General features: G+C 47.2%; 1 protein-coding gene across 10 annotated transcripts in view; it reads right to left on the bottom strand.

Moving 5' to 3' along the window:
• Window positions 1-14,789, bottom strand: part of ABLIM3 (actin binding LIM protein family member 3) — a 178,709-nt gene that overhangs the window by 134,435 nt on the left and 29,485 nt on the right. For 7 of the 10 annotated variants that reach the window (XR_010942177.1, XR_010942178.1, XM_067732201.1 and 4 more), the window contains exons 1-2: window positions 10,041-10,210; window positions 9,563-9,658 (exon numbers count right to left, since the gene is read on the bottom strand). Coding sequence is in view for 8 of the 10 variants with exons in the window: in XM_067732201.1 (XP_067588302.1) it covers window positions 9,563-9,575 (13 nt within the window). In the remaining 2 variants the exon portion in view is untranslated. Of the gene's footprint in view, window positions 1-9,562; window positions 9,659-10,040; window positions 10,211-14,789 lie in introns of those variants that run through there. The other 3 variants (XM_067732207.1, XM_067732208.1, XM_067732202.1) reach the window with 2 other exon arrangements.

The following is a 14,789-nucleotide window of genomic DNA, read 5'->3' as shown; positions in this document are numbered from 1 at the left end:
GGGCAATAAGACAGCAAAGTGGAGCCTGTGTGGACCTTCTGTCTGGATGGTGGTGCCCTCAGAAAAGAGGCTACGACTTCTGGGGTGCAGGGCACAACCCAGTAGCACAACCCAGTAGCAAAGGATCATCCATACTCTCTTGGGGACACAAAACCAGAGTGTGGGGCTAACTCCCTACTGCTCCTTCAGGGCCCTCTCCCCAGCGTGTTTCAAGTCCTCCCACAGTTCCTAGGCATGCTCCGCCCTGAACGCACTGCTCACATACAGCCTAATCAGGGTTCTGCAGAGCAGTGCTATGACCGCCTCCTGCCCCTGCAGCCTGGAATCACACTGTTGGGCAGCCCACATGGCTCTGATGCCTCCAAGTGAACCTGAGAGCAACTCAGCTCTCCCCCAACCATTTACTCCAATGGCTGGTGCCACAGACGTTGGGAAGTGATGGCAGTTGAGGAAGGAAGAGTTCAGGCCATGTTTGGGAGGTAGGAATGACCAGATGTGGACACAGACTGAACACAGGAGAGTGAAGGAAAGGGAAATGCAGATGGGGGCTACTTTCTGACTACTAACTTTTGTTCCTGGGTAGATGGAGTTTCTAGCAATCAACTGGAACCACAGAGTAGAAGAAGGTTTTTTTTCTTTTAAAAAGAATAAGTTTATTAAATTTTAGTTTGAATTTGAAGTGCCTTGGAATATCCAGGTGGGCAACTTAGCAAATGGTCATAAAAATGAAAGTAAGAGAGATCTTCATAAAGAAAAAGAGAGTGGGTTTTTTAAATTAATGAATTGATTCAGCAAGTATCTTTTAAGCACTGACAATGTACTAGGCACTGTGCTTTGCCTTCTATGAATGATTTGCTAGGCTGATTTCTTCCAGAGAAATGAAGAAAAATCTGCTCTCAAGTGAAGAAATGTTAGCATTATCCAATTTCTCACCTTTCTTTCTCACGCAGGAGACCCCCATCATAACAGAGGAGAGGTCTTGAGTAGCCATTTAGGGTCAATGTGTGACCTTTCAGTAATTATCCCTTAGCTGGGTGGGTATATAGACTGACCTTACTGATAGAGAGCTCATGCTGTTGACTAGATGTCCTCCACTGGAACAGGCATGTCCCATATGTCACAACAATCTCTGGAACGGTCCAGCCTCCCAGGGTACCTTCCTTTGGCTGGAAAAGGTACCCAGAGCTGGGACCAGTTATCCAGAACTGCTTTCCTTTGGTCTATGTCCCACCCCCTACTAACAGATTCCCCTGGAAGTGAAACTGACCTCTAGGAGATGGGGGTAGGACATTGTTTGCCCAACTGTAACCAACAGGATATGATCTCACCCTCTGGGAATGGGTCAGCTGGGGAAATAAGGACACGAAGCAGGATTTTGCTCACTTCAAGAGTACTTTACAGCATGGCATTGTTAATCAATTGCTAACTCCAGACAGGACTGTCTCCTATGATGAACAGATATGCTGCGGTTTCCTCAGATCTGTGTTTGATGTTATATGGATCATCTACTAGACTAGGGTTAAAAAATTCAAACGCCCATATATAAAATAGATAAACAATAAGGATTTACTGTATAGCACAGGGAACCATACTCAATATCTTATAATAACTTATAATGGAAAAAAAAAAAGAAAAAAATATATACACGAATCACTTTGTTGTATACCTGAAACTAACACAATACTGTAAATCAATTATACTTCAATTCAAAATAAATTCAAATGCCTAGAGTGGCAAGGTAACAGAAAAATATTAAGCTGTCCTTGTGCAATGTAATAGGAAGTGGTGGCAACTGTGGCTCTCTAGAGACCAGTACATGTCCCCCTGAACGCAGGCAATTCTACTTACTGTTGTCTGTCATGTAGGAACATAGAGGCAGGGATGCAAGGTCTTTCAACTGTTTTTAAAGAGAAGCTAGAAATCCCAATTTTGATTTCTGAGTGTTTGCAAATAATTCAAACTCACTGAAAAGCTGGTGTAGGGCAAATAAAACACGTCTCATCATGCTGGCCACCAGCTGGCCCATTTTGGCGGACCCGTATGATCCACGAAAGCAAGGACCATGCCTGATATATTTACTGCTGTGTCTCCAGCAACATGCTCGGCACAGAGCTCGTGGTCAGTAAATATCTGTTGAGTGAACAAATGAACAATCCAATTCTTATTATCCACGCTGGACGTTCCCAGGAAGTAGGTAGATTGAAAAACACTACCACGACTGTAAATTCCATTTCACTGTTGAAATGCTACACTTGTGCATAATGACCAGAATAGGGGTAAGGTGGGGAGTGTGTTTTCTGCAGACAGACTGACTGTGGAACACCGAGTCAGCGCGGTCCTCTTTTCTGGGCACCTTCTACGTGTGAACACTCCCCTTCAAGTTCTCAGGGGCAGGCTCCACCTCTGCTGGTCAGAGCCGGTAAAATGAGGGTTTAAACATCAAGACTAGGTGGATAACCAATTATCAGCATCCTACACTAGCCCTGGGGAGTGGCCGGTATTCAGGAAAACTGATCCACAGGGAAATATTTTCCTTGAGGAGTCATTTACTTAACAAACACTGTGTTACGGATTTAATTGTGTCCCCTCCAATTTGTATAGAGATGTCCTAAGCCCTAGTACTGCAGAATGTGACCTTATTTGGATATGTGGTCTTTACAGAGGTAATCAAGTTAAAATGATGTCATTAGGGTGGGCCCTCATCCAGTAAGACTGGTGTCCTTATCAAAAGGGGAAATCTGGACACAGAGATATGCACAGACAGAAAACGAATGTCAAGAGACAACAGAGGGAAGATGGCCACCCACAACCAAGGAGAGGGGCCTGGAGCAGATCCTTTCCTCATGGCCCTCAGAAGGAACCAACCCTGCTGACACTTTGATTTTGGACTTTCAGCTCCAGAACTGTGAGACAATACATTTCTGTCATTTAAGCCACCCAGTTTGTAGTACTTTTGTGTTACGGCAGCTCTGGCAAACTAATATACACTATTTTTATTCGTTTTATAAACATTTGCTATATGCCAGGCACCATTTTAAGCAATTCACAACTCAACTTATTTATTCTTTATAACAACTTTGTGAGAGAGGCACTATTACTACACCCCCTGTGATTATCATTCGAGATGAGGATCAGAGGTACAGAGAAGGTAAGTGACTTGCCCAAGCACACACAGCAAGGAAAGGGCAGAGCTGGAAGGCGAACCCAGCTGTGCCCTTTAAAAACAATTTAACTGGCGAAACACCCAACAAGTAAGAGGTACTCACACACTTCTGGTTGTTTTCTGTTCTTTACAACGGTACTGGCTAATGCCGGGTATTAGCCAGTTGTTGACATTCACGGACACCAGATGTTATCTCAGTCAGATAAAGCTTTTGCCAGATAGGAGTGTTGGCGTTCAGAACTGATATCACTTCCTTTATGCAACGCAAGTACTCTTGAAATCACATTGTGATTTGCAGAGATGTGTTATACTCATTTTGGACTGTTTTAACCTTGTTCCTTATATTATTCCTCTAACCATCCCTTAGCCTTAAGTGGTCATTTGTCAACAAGTGCTCCATTCATTTGGGAAGCACTGTTTAAAAACAAATCTCTATTCTTATGAAGTATACAATCATCTCTATTTCATCTGTTTTGCAAATTTAGAATTTCTTTAGAGAGTATCCTCCTGTGTTTGTGTTTACAATGGATCCTTTCCTCTAGGAATTCTTAGCGTTCCTGACCTGGGCAATGACATTAGCAGAGGAAGGTCATTGTGCTCCTTGTGCTGGGTGTCTTCAATGCTGAAATCCCTTGCCTCCCCAGATCCACTCTGCTCCCTCTCTACCCTGGGAGGCTGACCATGGTGGGCCCATCAAGCCAGAGCCTTCCTTGCCCTCTGGCTCCTGGTTGGATCGGGTACCATAGGAAATCCAAGGGAGGAAGGAGAGAGAGGTCAGGATATTTATTCCCCTGGTTCCTTCCTTGGGGTGTTGCCATGAGCTGGCTGCCTTCCGGGAGCCAGAGGCCACAGCTCCTACCAGGCAGTCCCTCCCCTACAGCTTACTGGGTCTCTGGCTTCCTTTTTTTTTTTTTTTCCTTTTTAGGTCTGGGGGCAGGTGTGGTAAGAGTGGTAATGGGTCGCTGTTACTAGCCTCCCAGTCTTGGGCCATCCTGGCTTCTCCTTGTTTGTTTCTCTACACCCTTCTCACACACTTGCAAAGACTCCTCCTGTTTAACTCCCCTCAAATTGCACATCTGTTCCCTGCCAGGACCCTAAGACAGACTCCTCTTCTCTTTCACCCTATAACTCGATCAGGTGCAAGGCCATGCAGACTTTATTTTCTAAAGCATCTTTCCACTTATTTCTATTCTTACAGCCACCCAAATCCTGGCCATCAGACCTTTTCTGAACTAGGCTAATTGTCTCTCATCTAGGATCTAACTTCCTGCCTTGCCCTTTTAGACTCATGCCATATACAATACCAGGTTAATCATCTTCCTGAAGGCTTCCTGAAAGCCGTGGCTCTCTTAGGTACAGAACCCAGCGCTGGCCACAATACCAGCAAAACAGGCTAATTTTCAACTAGAGGGTTTGGCTCTTATGACACCATCATTTCAGAACTTTGTTCTACTCAATGGCCAACTCAACTTAAGATTCAACTTCATTCCCTGAGACCCACCACCACTGAGTTTCTCATGTTATTTCACTTAATCGTCACAACAACCCAACTGGCACTACTGCCCACATTTTATAATGATAAAAATTCAGGTTGAGACATGATGTATCCTGTCCAATATTATAGAGAGACTACATGACAGATCTTAAATTTGAACTCAGGAATCCATACCCCAAAGCTTGGGCTTTTACTGCCCCAGTGTGCTGTCTGCTATCCCATGACATCTCTGTGAGGGTTATATGACCCCTTAATGCTCTCTTCTACAAAACAAAGTCTACTCCAAAAAAGTAGGTTGTTGGCATGCCAATCCATGATAACAACCAAGGAAGGGGCCATCAGAAGAAGCCAATGAAATGAGGGAGAATGGCTCTTGGTACCACTGTACATGGTATGCAGGACGCTCTCCAACCTCAAGGATGAGCCAGCGCTGGCTCTGTGCCTAGGAAAGCCACAGGCTTCAGGAGCTCTGGGAGTTCCAACCCAAGCAAAGCACAGCATTTTACGACACACAGAATTGACTCTGGTGCTCAGGGCCTCTGATGCTCTGGGGTCAACTCAGTCTCCCCTGGCTTTGATTCCCAGGTCTTGGGAACTCCTGGGGCCAACAGGGAATGGGAGACACTGACAGGGAATAACCAAAGACTTACTGTTGCCTAAGAAAATGCACATTAGGTGGTGAGGCCCTCATGGCTCTGGGGATCATGTGAGAGCAAGGGGTCTGGGGTCAGCTCTTTTCTTGCTCTGTAGGTTCTGGAAAATGAGACACAGGGGTGAGTGTGTGATGACACAGACAAAGCTCTGAAGGAACAGGGCCAAGGTGCACAGAGGAGAACATCATCGGGGACTGTTAGCTGGACTGGGGCTGGGAAGGTAAGGAGGGGCCATCCTGGGTGAGCAGGGGTGGTGGGCAGAGGGGCTGGTACTGGTGGCAGGGAACTTTCCAGGAGGGAATTGAAGGAGGCAAACATGACAGGAACATGGAGACTGTAGAGGCACATGTGGATGAGGTTGGGCTGTGAGCAAGGCTGGGCCACAGGGGACCCTCCAGGCCTTGCTGAGGGGTTTCCTCTTGCATCTTAAGAGCAATGGGATCTGCATTTTAAGCGAAGTGTGATGCGGAGGATGGATGAGGAGACTGAAGGGGGCTGCAGTAGGTGAAGGGAGACCAGTTAGGAGGCTGCCTCAGCAGGTTGGAGTCAAATAACAGATCCCTGGAACTAGGTTGGGTGTGCAGGGGGAAGGAAAGGTTGGACAGTAGACACACCCCACAGAGGCCAAGGTACAAATGATGACTCTGTTTTCCCAGAAGCCCTTGGCCCAGGGGAGGTACCATCTCAGTACTAGCCCTGGGTGGCCTGCTCATGCCTTTGGTGTCTTGTTCTCTCTGCAAGGAGCCCTCCTCCCCTTTTCCTTACTGGCTCAGAAGGCTGGAGCCCACCTGTTGCATTCTGCCAGGTCTGGACCACCATCCCACTCTACATCTCCAAAATCACCCATTTCTCTCACAGCCCTGCTTTGTGGTGTGCTAAAGCTCAGCTAGAATTCAGAAGAAAGAATTCTGATGAAACTAAAATGTACTCTGAGGAGTCACTGACTTGGCACTCCCCTGTTTTTGCCATCTGAGACGTGTTTCTTATTAATAAAAAAAAATTTACAGGGGCTTCCCTGGTGGCGCAGTGGTTAAGAATCTGCCTGCCAATGCAAGGGACACAGGTTCGAGCCCTGGTCCGGGAAGATCCCACATGCCACGGAGCAACTAAGCCCGTGTGCCACAACTACTGAGCCTGTGCTCTAGATCCCGCGAGCCACAACTACTGAAAGCCCGCACACCTAGAGCCCATGCTCTGCAACAAGAGAAGCCACTGCAATGAGAGGCCCGTGCACCACAACGAGGAGTGGCCCCCACTCGCCACAACTAGAGAGAGCCCGTGCACAGCAGTGAAGACCCAGCGCAGCCAAAAATAATAAATAAATAAATAATAAATTTTAAAAAATTTACATATACTTACAAAGCAATCTCTCACAATCCTGTTTAATCCTCAAGATCACACTTCCACATTCCTTTCAATTTATGACAAAGATGTGACATCCGAGAGGTTGAATGACCTGCTCGCTAATTTCATCAAGTCAACAATGACAAGAACCACAATGACTACTGCAGTGACAATGACAGCCTGGCCACCATCGCTGACATGATGCCAGCTATGTCCCGGTTACCACTCTGAACTTTACACGACACATGAACAATCATCTCCATTCCACTCTGAGGTAGGTCCCATCATTCCCATTTTGCAGATGACACAACCATGCTGAGGAACACACAGTTAATAAGTGAAAACAGGAGAACTAGAACCTGGGCCCACCTGATTGCAGGACCCACCTGATTGCAGGGCCCGAGCTATATCAACTCTTATGAGCTGTAAGACTGTAGCCGAGGCTGCTCTTCTCCAGATGAAGTGATTAGCAGTGTAATAATAAGCGCATGCTTTGCCCCCACCTCAATGGTGACATCTGAACTGTTGGTTAGGCATGGCACACACTGTCGAAAATGCTATGCACCCAAGTACGTTTCAAAATCCAACAATCACCTGCACTACTTGAAGAAGTTATTGAACATTAGCTAAAAGGTTTCACCTGTAAAACTGGAGCAATAATGCCCATCTCACAGGTTGGATGTGAGAGCCTGGGTAGATGGTGCAGGTGAAATGCATAGCCCAGTGGCTGGTAAAGAGTGAGGACTCGGTAAGTGGAAGTGAAAGAAAAACCGAGGAACAGTTTCTCTTAGGTTCAATTTCAGGCATGATGAGGACTGAGTTAAGAATTTCACATCCTAAGGGGGAGAGCATTTTTGCTTACATCAGGTCACTCCAAGGACCTCATGCCAACGTTCTGTCCCTGTGACCTTATGACCCTGTCACTCCTGCAATGTCTGATTTCTACCCTCTCCTTTTGCAGACTCCCAGGGTGGAGAGGAACCTCAATGATGATGAAGCCCAGCCTCTAAGCCTGAGCGTGAGTTTCTCCAGTGTGCCCCCAGGCAGCCCTTTAGAGAAGCACTTCCTCTTAGGGAACCTCAGGGGCCCCCAGGACTGTCCAAGTCACTCTGTTTATTTTCCACCACTCCCAGAAAATAAACACACTCTCCCCACTTAGAAAAAGTATATGAGGCTGGAATGGCATTTTTGTTAGTCCTCTTCTTCTGCAGTATTCAATTCTATTGGTTGTTATTTGAAAATTTAAAAGAAGTAAAATCTGTTTCCTTCTTTCAGGAATACTCAGTGTTGCTAATGGGACGAGAATTCCTTATGATTCCAAAGAGAGAAAAGGGCAGGGTCTGTTGCTTGTTACCTTATTTCTTAGTTCCTTGAAAAATAAATGAGCCACCTTTCTCTTCTGTCGTTTAGTGAGAAAGGACTCCCATAAAAAATTTTTTCCCCTAGAGACAGTGAGAAGCGACAGGCAGTTCACATCCTTACTTGTCTGAGAGCACACAGATGCAAATATGTGGCCCATTAGGTGATCAGTTCTACCTAATTTTTGCTCTTTTCCTGAGCCTGGTGTGAAGCCGTGGCCCTGTTCCAGATTGTCAAAATCAAGAGGCAAAATTCTTGGGCTGTAAGAGGCAGAGGGAGTCCAGCTACACTCGCTTGCTTAGCATAGCTATGTAATACACAAAGGAAGACAGCAGAGAGATGAGTCATACAAATACATAGTAAATAAATATATTTCATTTCCATCTCCCTGGCTTTCGCTTTGTTTTCCCCCCTTCCATGCCATAAGCCTTAAAATGGAGGGAGGGTGAGGAAACTGGGTTTGGTCTGGGCACAGCCTCAGAAGGTATTGATTTCTATGGCCTTGCTTCTCAGCTCTAGCTTTTTTAGAAGAAACTTGCAGATTCTTAGATTAGAAGGACCTCTAATTCAACCCTTCTCATTTCACAGATGAGCAATTTGGGATCCAGAGAGGAGATGGCAAAGTCATAGACCCAGGGAAGTGAATGTTCCTAGGGGTTCTCTGGTTTAACAACACCGCCTGCTGCTAAATAACCCAGACAAGCAAAGCTGGCCGGGAGGCAGGAGGGGGGACTTGAACCCCGAACTCCTTCCAGGTGGCACCCATGCCACCCGCCCCAGCAGGTGCCCATGGTCAAAGGGACTATATTGAGGAGAAAGGGATTGGGCCTCGTATTTCTTACTGCATTTCTCAGCAGCTGAGGCTCAGCCCAGCAGCAAAATGTCTGGTGCTGGCTCTGCAGAGCAGTTGCTGCTTCTGGGATGTTAAGAGACCTTAGCCGAAGGGCTTGTCTCTTTTCTCTCATTCTCATGATGGCTAAAGAGCCTGCAGGTGTGTGAAAAAATCAGCCCTGTGCCCCTGGGGCTGCCTGCACACAAGAGCAGGATATTTCACAATCTCCAGACCCAAAGGTGGCTTCCTGATGATCTGTTTATCAAACTGCTCGTTCCTATCCCACGGCCTGCCCACATCCACTCACCCACCCACCAGCCCGAGGCCAGCCTCCCTGCTCCTCCCGGCTCCAGGACAAGGCAGGGCCTTCCTTGGCTTTCCAGCTGTGAGCCCAGAGGTCTCCTCAGAGCCCCCCGAGTCAGACAATGGCCACACTACTGCTTCCGAGGCCTTGCCAGGCATTGCTAGAAGGAGACAAGCAGCCTTCCCCACACAGACAAGTGGCGCTGCCAATAAAACATGAGCACATCATCATGAAAAGCCGGAGCCACATCCCTGTGCCCAGGAGGGAGCACAGAAAGGACCAAAGAGGAGTCTGGGGGCCATGTGTCCCCGCGTGCCAGGCTTCTTCCTCCTTCCAGGCAGCCCCAGCGCCGGCTCCTGCACCTCCCGCCCCCACCCTGTTCCCATGGCAAAGAAGAGGAGGACCCACTTACTGCTCGTGTTCATGGTGATGCCTTTGCACTGGGTCTTTCAATACAGAGACTCCAGATGCTTTTTAAATCTTGCGATCTTCCGACCTCACTCATCACCTGGGGGTGAAAAGGGCAGTCCAGTGTCAGCTCTGTATCCTCAGGTGCTCTCTTTCTGCTGTCCCCCTCTCAGTCTGGGCTGTAGCCCCTGGCCTTGAAGACGAGGGGGCTAATAGGCGCAGGTGAGAGCAGCAAGGAGGAGGAGGCAGAGAGGACGCGGGAGCCGGGTCCGTCCGCTCCTGGGACCCGACTGCCGGGCAGAAGCAGGGCTGGCAGCGCCTGCTCGCGCGCACCCCGACTATTGCAGCCCAGCGGCTCGGGAGCCCAAAGGGGGTGTGGACCACAGGGAGGCAGGGCGGGGGCAGCGCGCGGGGCACCCGGCTCCGCTGGACAGGGCGTCCCCACCCGGGCGCCGCGAGCAGCGACCCGCCCCAGGACCCACCTCTCGGCCAGCGTCGGGAGCCAGAGGCCCCTGCCCGGGCCCCTGCGACCGGTTCATGAATCCTGGTCCTCGTCTGGGGTCTCGAATTCCAAGGCGAGCAAAGCGAAATAGGAGAGCTCGACATCCATGATGCCGGCTCTCGGGGTGGCTGCGCAGGGGGCGCGGCCGCTCGCTGCTGCCACCTGCTGGACGCATCGGCGCGTGTCCAGGCCCCGCCCCGCCCGGGCTTCTCCCTGGGTGCTGGGCTGTGAAGGGGGCGGATGGGACCCTGTGTCCTGCGGCCAACAAGGGGGTGCTTGAGCGCTGTTTCCCCCCCTTGATTCTGGGTTCTAAGGACTAGACCACGATAGGAAAATAGACCCTTCATGGGGAGGGTCTGTGTAGAAAGGATTGGCTTTGCAGGAAGACAGCGTTCACTTCCAACTCTGCTTCTCACCAACCGGGTATAGTCTGGTCTTGAGCAGGTGACTGCTGTCTCTGCCTCTTCGTCCCCAAGTGTAGAAGGTGGCGACTGGACACGTGGATAAGAGATTAGGGGTTCCTCCAGTCTGCTAACTTCTGTCCCTGCCTCCCCCTTCATACTCCTTATCACTGACCCATTTGTTACAATATTTTTCATCATCCCTCTTCTCCGTGAGAATATTAGCTCCATCAAAGTATGGGTCTTGTCAGTTGGCATCACTGCCAGGCCCTCAATACCTAGAAGAGCACCTGGCACATAGTGGGTATCAATAAATATTTGTTGACAGAACGCCCCAGGTCTCTCCTGGATCTAATATCGTGCAGCCCTCAAGAGTAGAAGCTCCAGGAACGCCCGCCTTGAAACTCCCTGTCTGAGGCAAACAGCAGGTGAGCACCCTCATGACTCAACCTCACTGGTTCACCCAGTTATGTATGGCCAAAAGTTTTCTTTTTCCTGGAATCAGTTTTTGTAGGTGTGTATTAAAGAGACCTAAATTCTGATTCTCTTGGTCATGGTGAATTCAGTGAGGTGAGATTTTTTACATTCCCCTGACTACTTGCCCTGTCACCTTCTGAACCTAGTTCGTCGTCACAGAACCATGATTTTGGAGTGTAGAAGAACAAGACTGAAAGGACACATAATCCCTGTCTATACCATGTCTCTGGTTAGAGCACGGGTAGAATAAAAAAGCTGTGAACACTCACACCCCCAATTTGTAGACAAGGAAACAGTGGGTCAGAGAGGCTGAGCCACCTGCCCTCAGACACACAACATGTGGTGGCAGAACTGGACTAGAGCTTCTCGTTTCTAGGTTGGTCCCTTGTGAGAGTGAGTCACTGCATCAGAGTCTGAGAGGCCAGGGTAAGGGTAGGTGGCCACCCTCTTAAAACTGGGGAAAGAACATCTTTTAGGTAAATACAATGTTTCTACCTTACACAGGGTGAAAAACTTTGATATGGCTCAGGACTCCAAGATGTGACAGCCATTAAAGGATCTTTAGATAAATTGAAGGGTAATGGTTGAAACACGTTTTGATAGCTTATTAGGAGTTGTTGCCAATGGAGGGGGAACCTCCTCACAATTTTGTTTGTATAATAATCACCTGAGAGATCTGCAAAAATGGCTCCTGGTTCCCTTGCTCTGCATTTGAAACAAGCATCCCAGGTGATTCACCACTCTTTGCTACTGAAAAGGCCTAGAATAACTTTGAAAACATAGTAGTGCTTAATACATACTTAAATGATTCCCAAAGATCTCTTTAGAGACCCCCTACATTTTCAGATTGAGATTCTTTATTCAATTCCCAAGTTACATGTAACTTGCTAGGTTCTAATTTCTTTTCCCCCTGGGAGAAAGTTCAGGTAAATTTAATATGTAAAATTAAGACTTTTCAGTGAACATATTTAGTTATCACCCAAAACCTCAATGTTCAGAACTTTTCAGATTTCAGGTTTACATTGTCAAATAAAAGCATATCATTCATTCAGCAGTCATTTATTGTGTGTCTACTCGGTGCTAGGCCCTGTGCTGACAGCTGGGGATACAAGAAGACAGACAAGGACCCTGGCCTCCTGGAGCATAAATCTTTGGGGAGGAGTGAGGATAGACGGTAACTAACTAAGCCAAGTGTGAATTAGGTAAACGAGATGGTGGCTTGGTTAAGAGCTCAGGAGCAGTTTCCAGCCTGGCTGATTTTCAGTCTTAGCTCCATCGTTTACTAGCAAGAGACTCAGCCTCTATAAGCCTCAAATTCTTCATCTGTAAAATGGTTATAATATGGTACCTACCTCATGGATTGTTGTGTGTATGATAATATTCAGTGTAATGCTTGGCAAATGAAGACGATGTATGCTAATTATTAATATCATCCCTCATTTATACCTACCCTCAGAGACAGTCCTGTCATTTTCTACTGATGTAGAACTTTTGGGCTTTTCCATAGAGTGGTGGCCATGAAAATATGCCTCAGAATTTTCCAATTACAGGGGGCTTAACTGACCAGTTCTTCTTGTCTAGGGTTCTTTTAATACTACATCCAGCTGGGTGCTGATGAATTCAGCTCTTTGGAGAGACCATTGGTCCAGTCTAAAAGCTCCAATTAGCTTCTGTTGGGGAAACAATCTTATCTTCCCTGCGCAGTTATTAGGATAGGAAGAAAAGGGTTAAAAGAGGCTAAAAAAGCAATACCCGTGAGGATGTCCACAACAATCAGAGGCAGCCGGGAAGGACGCAGGAGGAAGCTGGGGGTGGGATCCTTGGTGGAATCAGCTGTGAAAATCATCAGGAAAGCAGAATCTTGGCTCTGCCCTCACAAGAGAATGGAGCTGAGAACCGCAGAGCAGAGGGTCCCTTTGTTTGGAAGTTTGTTTTGAACTTTATAACTCCAGAATGGAGATAAACAAGTCTCACTCAGGCGAATGCTCCTGGTGTTGGAAAACCAGGTGGCAAAACCATTGGGAGACAGATAATGGGAAAGAGGAAAACTTGGGGGCTTCACCCAGGCCGCTGCCCCCACTATGCTTCTCTTCTCCTCAAAGAGCCCCCTTCTTTCCTGACTTCCTGTCCCTAACTGGGGTGGTCCCTGGCTCTCCTCTCCACTTTCTGCCCCCTCATTGCTATAATTGCCTAACACGGCCCTAGGCCCCAACTTTTCTTTCCAGTTGCGTTTCTCTTGTTCCCATCCAGCTCCATCCTATACTTCTGTCCTCCACATCAGCCTGCCCCCCTCACCCCACTCCTGTGCTGCTCCTGGCCATTCATGAGTACACTCTCATCCATCCTCATTTTGAATACAAAAATCCTTCTGGCCTATGCGAGGTGGGAACAGTGGGCAGAGATAGATACTTGTGATCTGACAGTTTCTACTTACCATCCCTAGATTATTTGAATATCCCTCCAAGAGGGAGTACTATACTTATTTTTATTTGAAAAATAATATGTAGTTTTTAATGACATGAGACAGATCTACATGCAGTAGTGAGGGAAGATTTTCACTGTATATGATTAAGTAAGAAAAGAAAATTGCAGAAAAATATATACAGTATGTCCTTCTTTAGGATAATGTATATATGTGGGTATATTGTATTATATATGATATAATACATATATAATACAGAGAACATACAGCATATACAAAATATATCATGTAAAATAGTTAAAACATTTTTTCCACAAATGGGATCCTATATAGGTGCTACGTATACATAGATCTATAATGCATAGAGAAAGACCTGGAAGGGCACACTCCTAATTACCAGGCCCTCGGTTCAGGTGAGATTTTGGATTATGTAGGTTTAACAAAATCATTTGGACATGTGTAAGACGAGAGATTTTGGCAGTAATTTATGTAAAGAACTAAGGTATGCCTTCCTTTTTTAGTTCATTCATTCATTTGTTCATTTATTCAACAACTTCTGATTGAGTGTTTCTTCCATGCCAAGCACCGTGTGGCCAGGAACAGTGGGGAGGACACAATACATAAACACACAGACTTATTATTGCAATCTGCAAAGTAAGAGAAGAGGGGGCAATCATGGACACTAAGGGATGGGTGTCTCCCTAACAGGTGACATTTGAGCTGAGGCTAAAGAGGAAGGAACCACCATCATGATTTGGTGTAGGGCTGAGGGAAGGAGAGGGTGCAGAATTAAGCGGCAAAAGAGAATCACAGGTCCGTGGGGGAGGCAGGACAGGACACAAGTGATGGGTCTCAAGGCTTCTTTGTGGAAGAGCTGAGTGGAATGCAAATAGTCAAGACCACGTTCAGGATTAATGGACCTGGAACGGAAGTGGCTCCACTGGGCTGGGAGGTTGGAGGGCCTGGTTACAGTCCTGATGCAGCAGGATGTGAATTAGCCTGGAGGCGGTGGAATAAAATGGTGTGAATTAGAGTCCTGACTCTGCTCTTCACAGCTGTGTGACCTTAGGGAAGTGACTTAACCTCTCTAGGCCATAGCTTCTTAGCATGTAAAGCTGAGATTATAGCAATACCTCCCTCACTGACAGCATCAACAGCAATGACAGATATAACGACTTAGCACCATGTCAGGCATCCAGTACATGCTCATACACCTGGCTCTTATTTGCTTTGGAACAACCAGACTGACTGGTAAGGTGACACTCTCTGGGCCAGAGTTTCTACATTTACAAATGGAAGACTGGACCACATGAGTTCTGAGGTTCCTTTCACTCTAATGCTATTGGTTCTAAGCATTTGAGTGTCCTGTGGTTGGAGTTTGGCAGAAGGTCTGACCATGTTCTAGGCTGGTGCAGGGACCCTTGATCCC

This window comes from Pseudorca crassidens, chromosome 3, assembly GCF_039906515.1.
Source record: "Pseudorca crassidens isolate mPseCra1 chromosome 3, mPseCra1.hap1, whole genome shotgun sequence".
Taxonomy (NCBI): domain Eukaryota; kingdom Metazoa; phylum Chordata; class Mammalia; order Artiodactyla; family Delphinidae; genus Pseudorca; species Pseudorca crassidens.
Note: the sequence above shows the minus strand (reverse complement) of the source record. Positions and strands in the feature narration are given on the sequence as shown.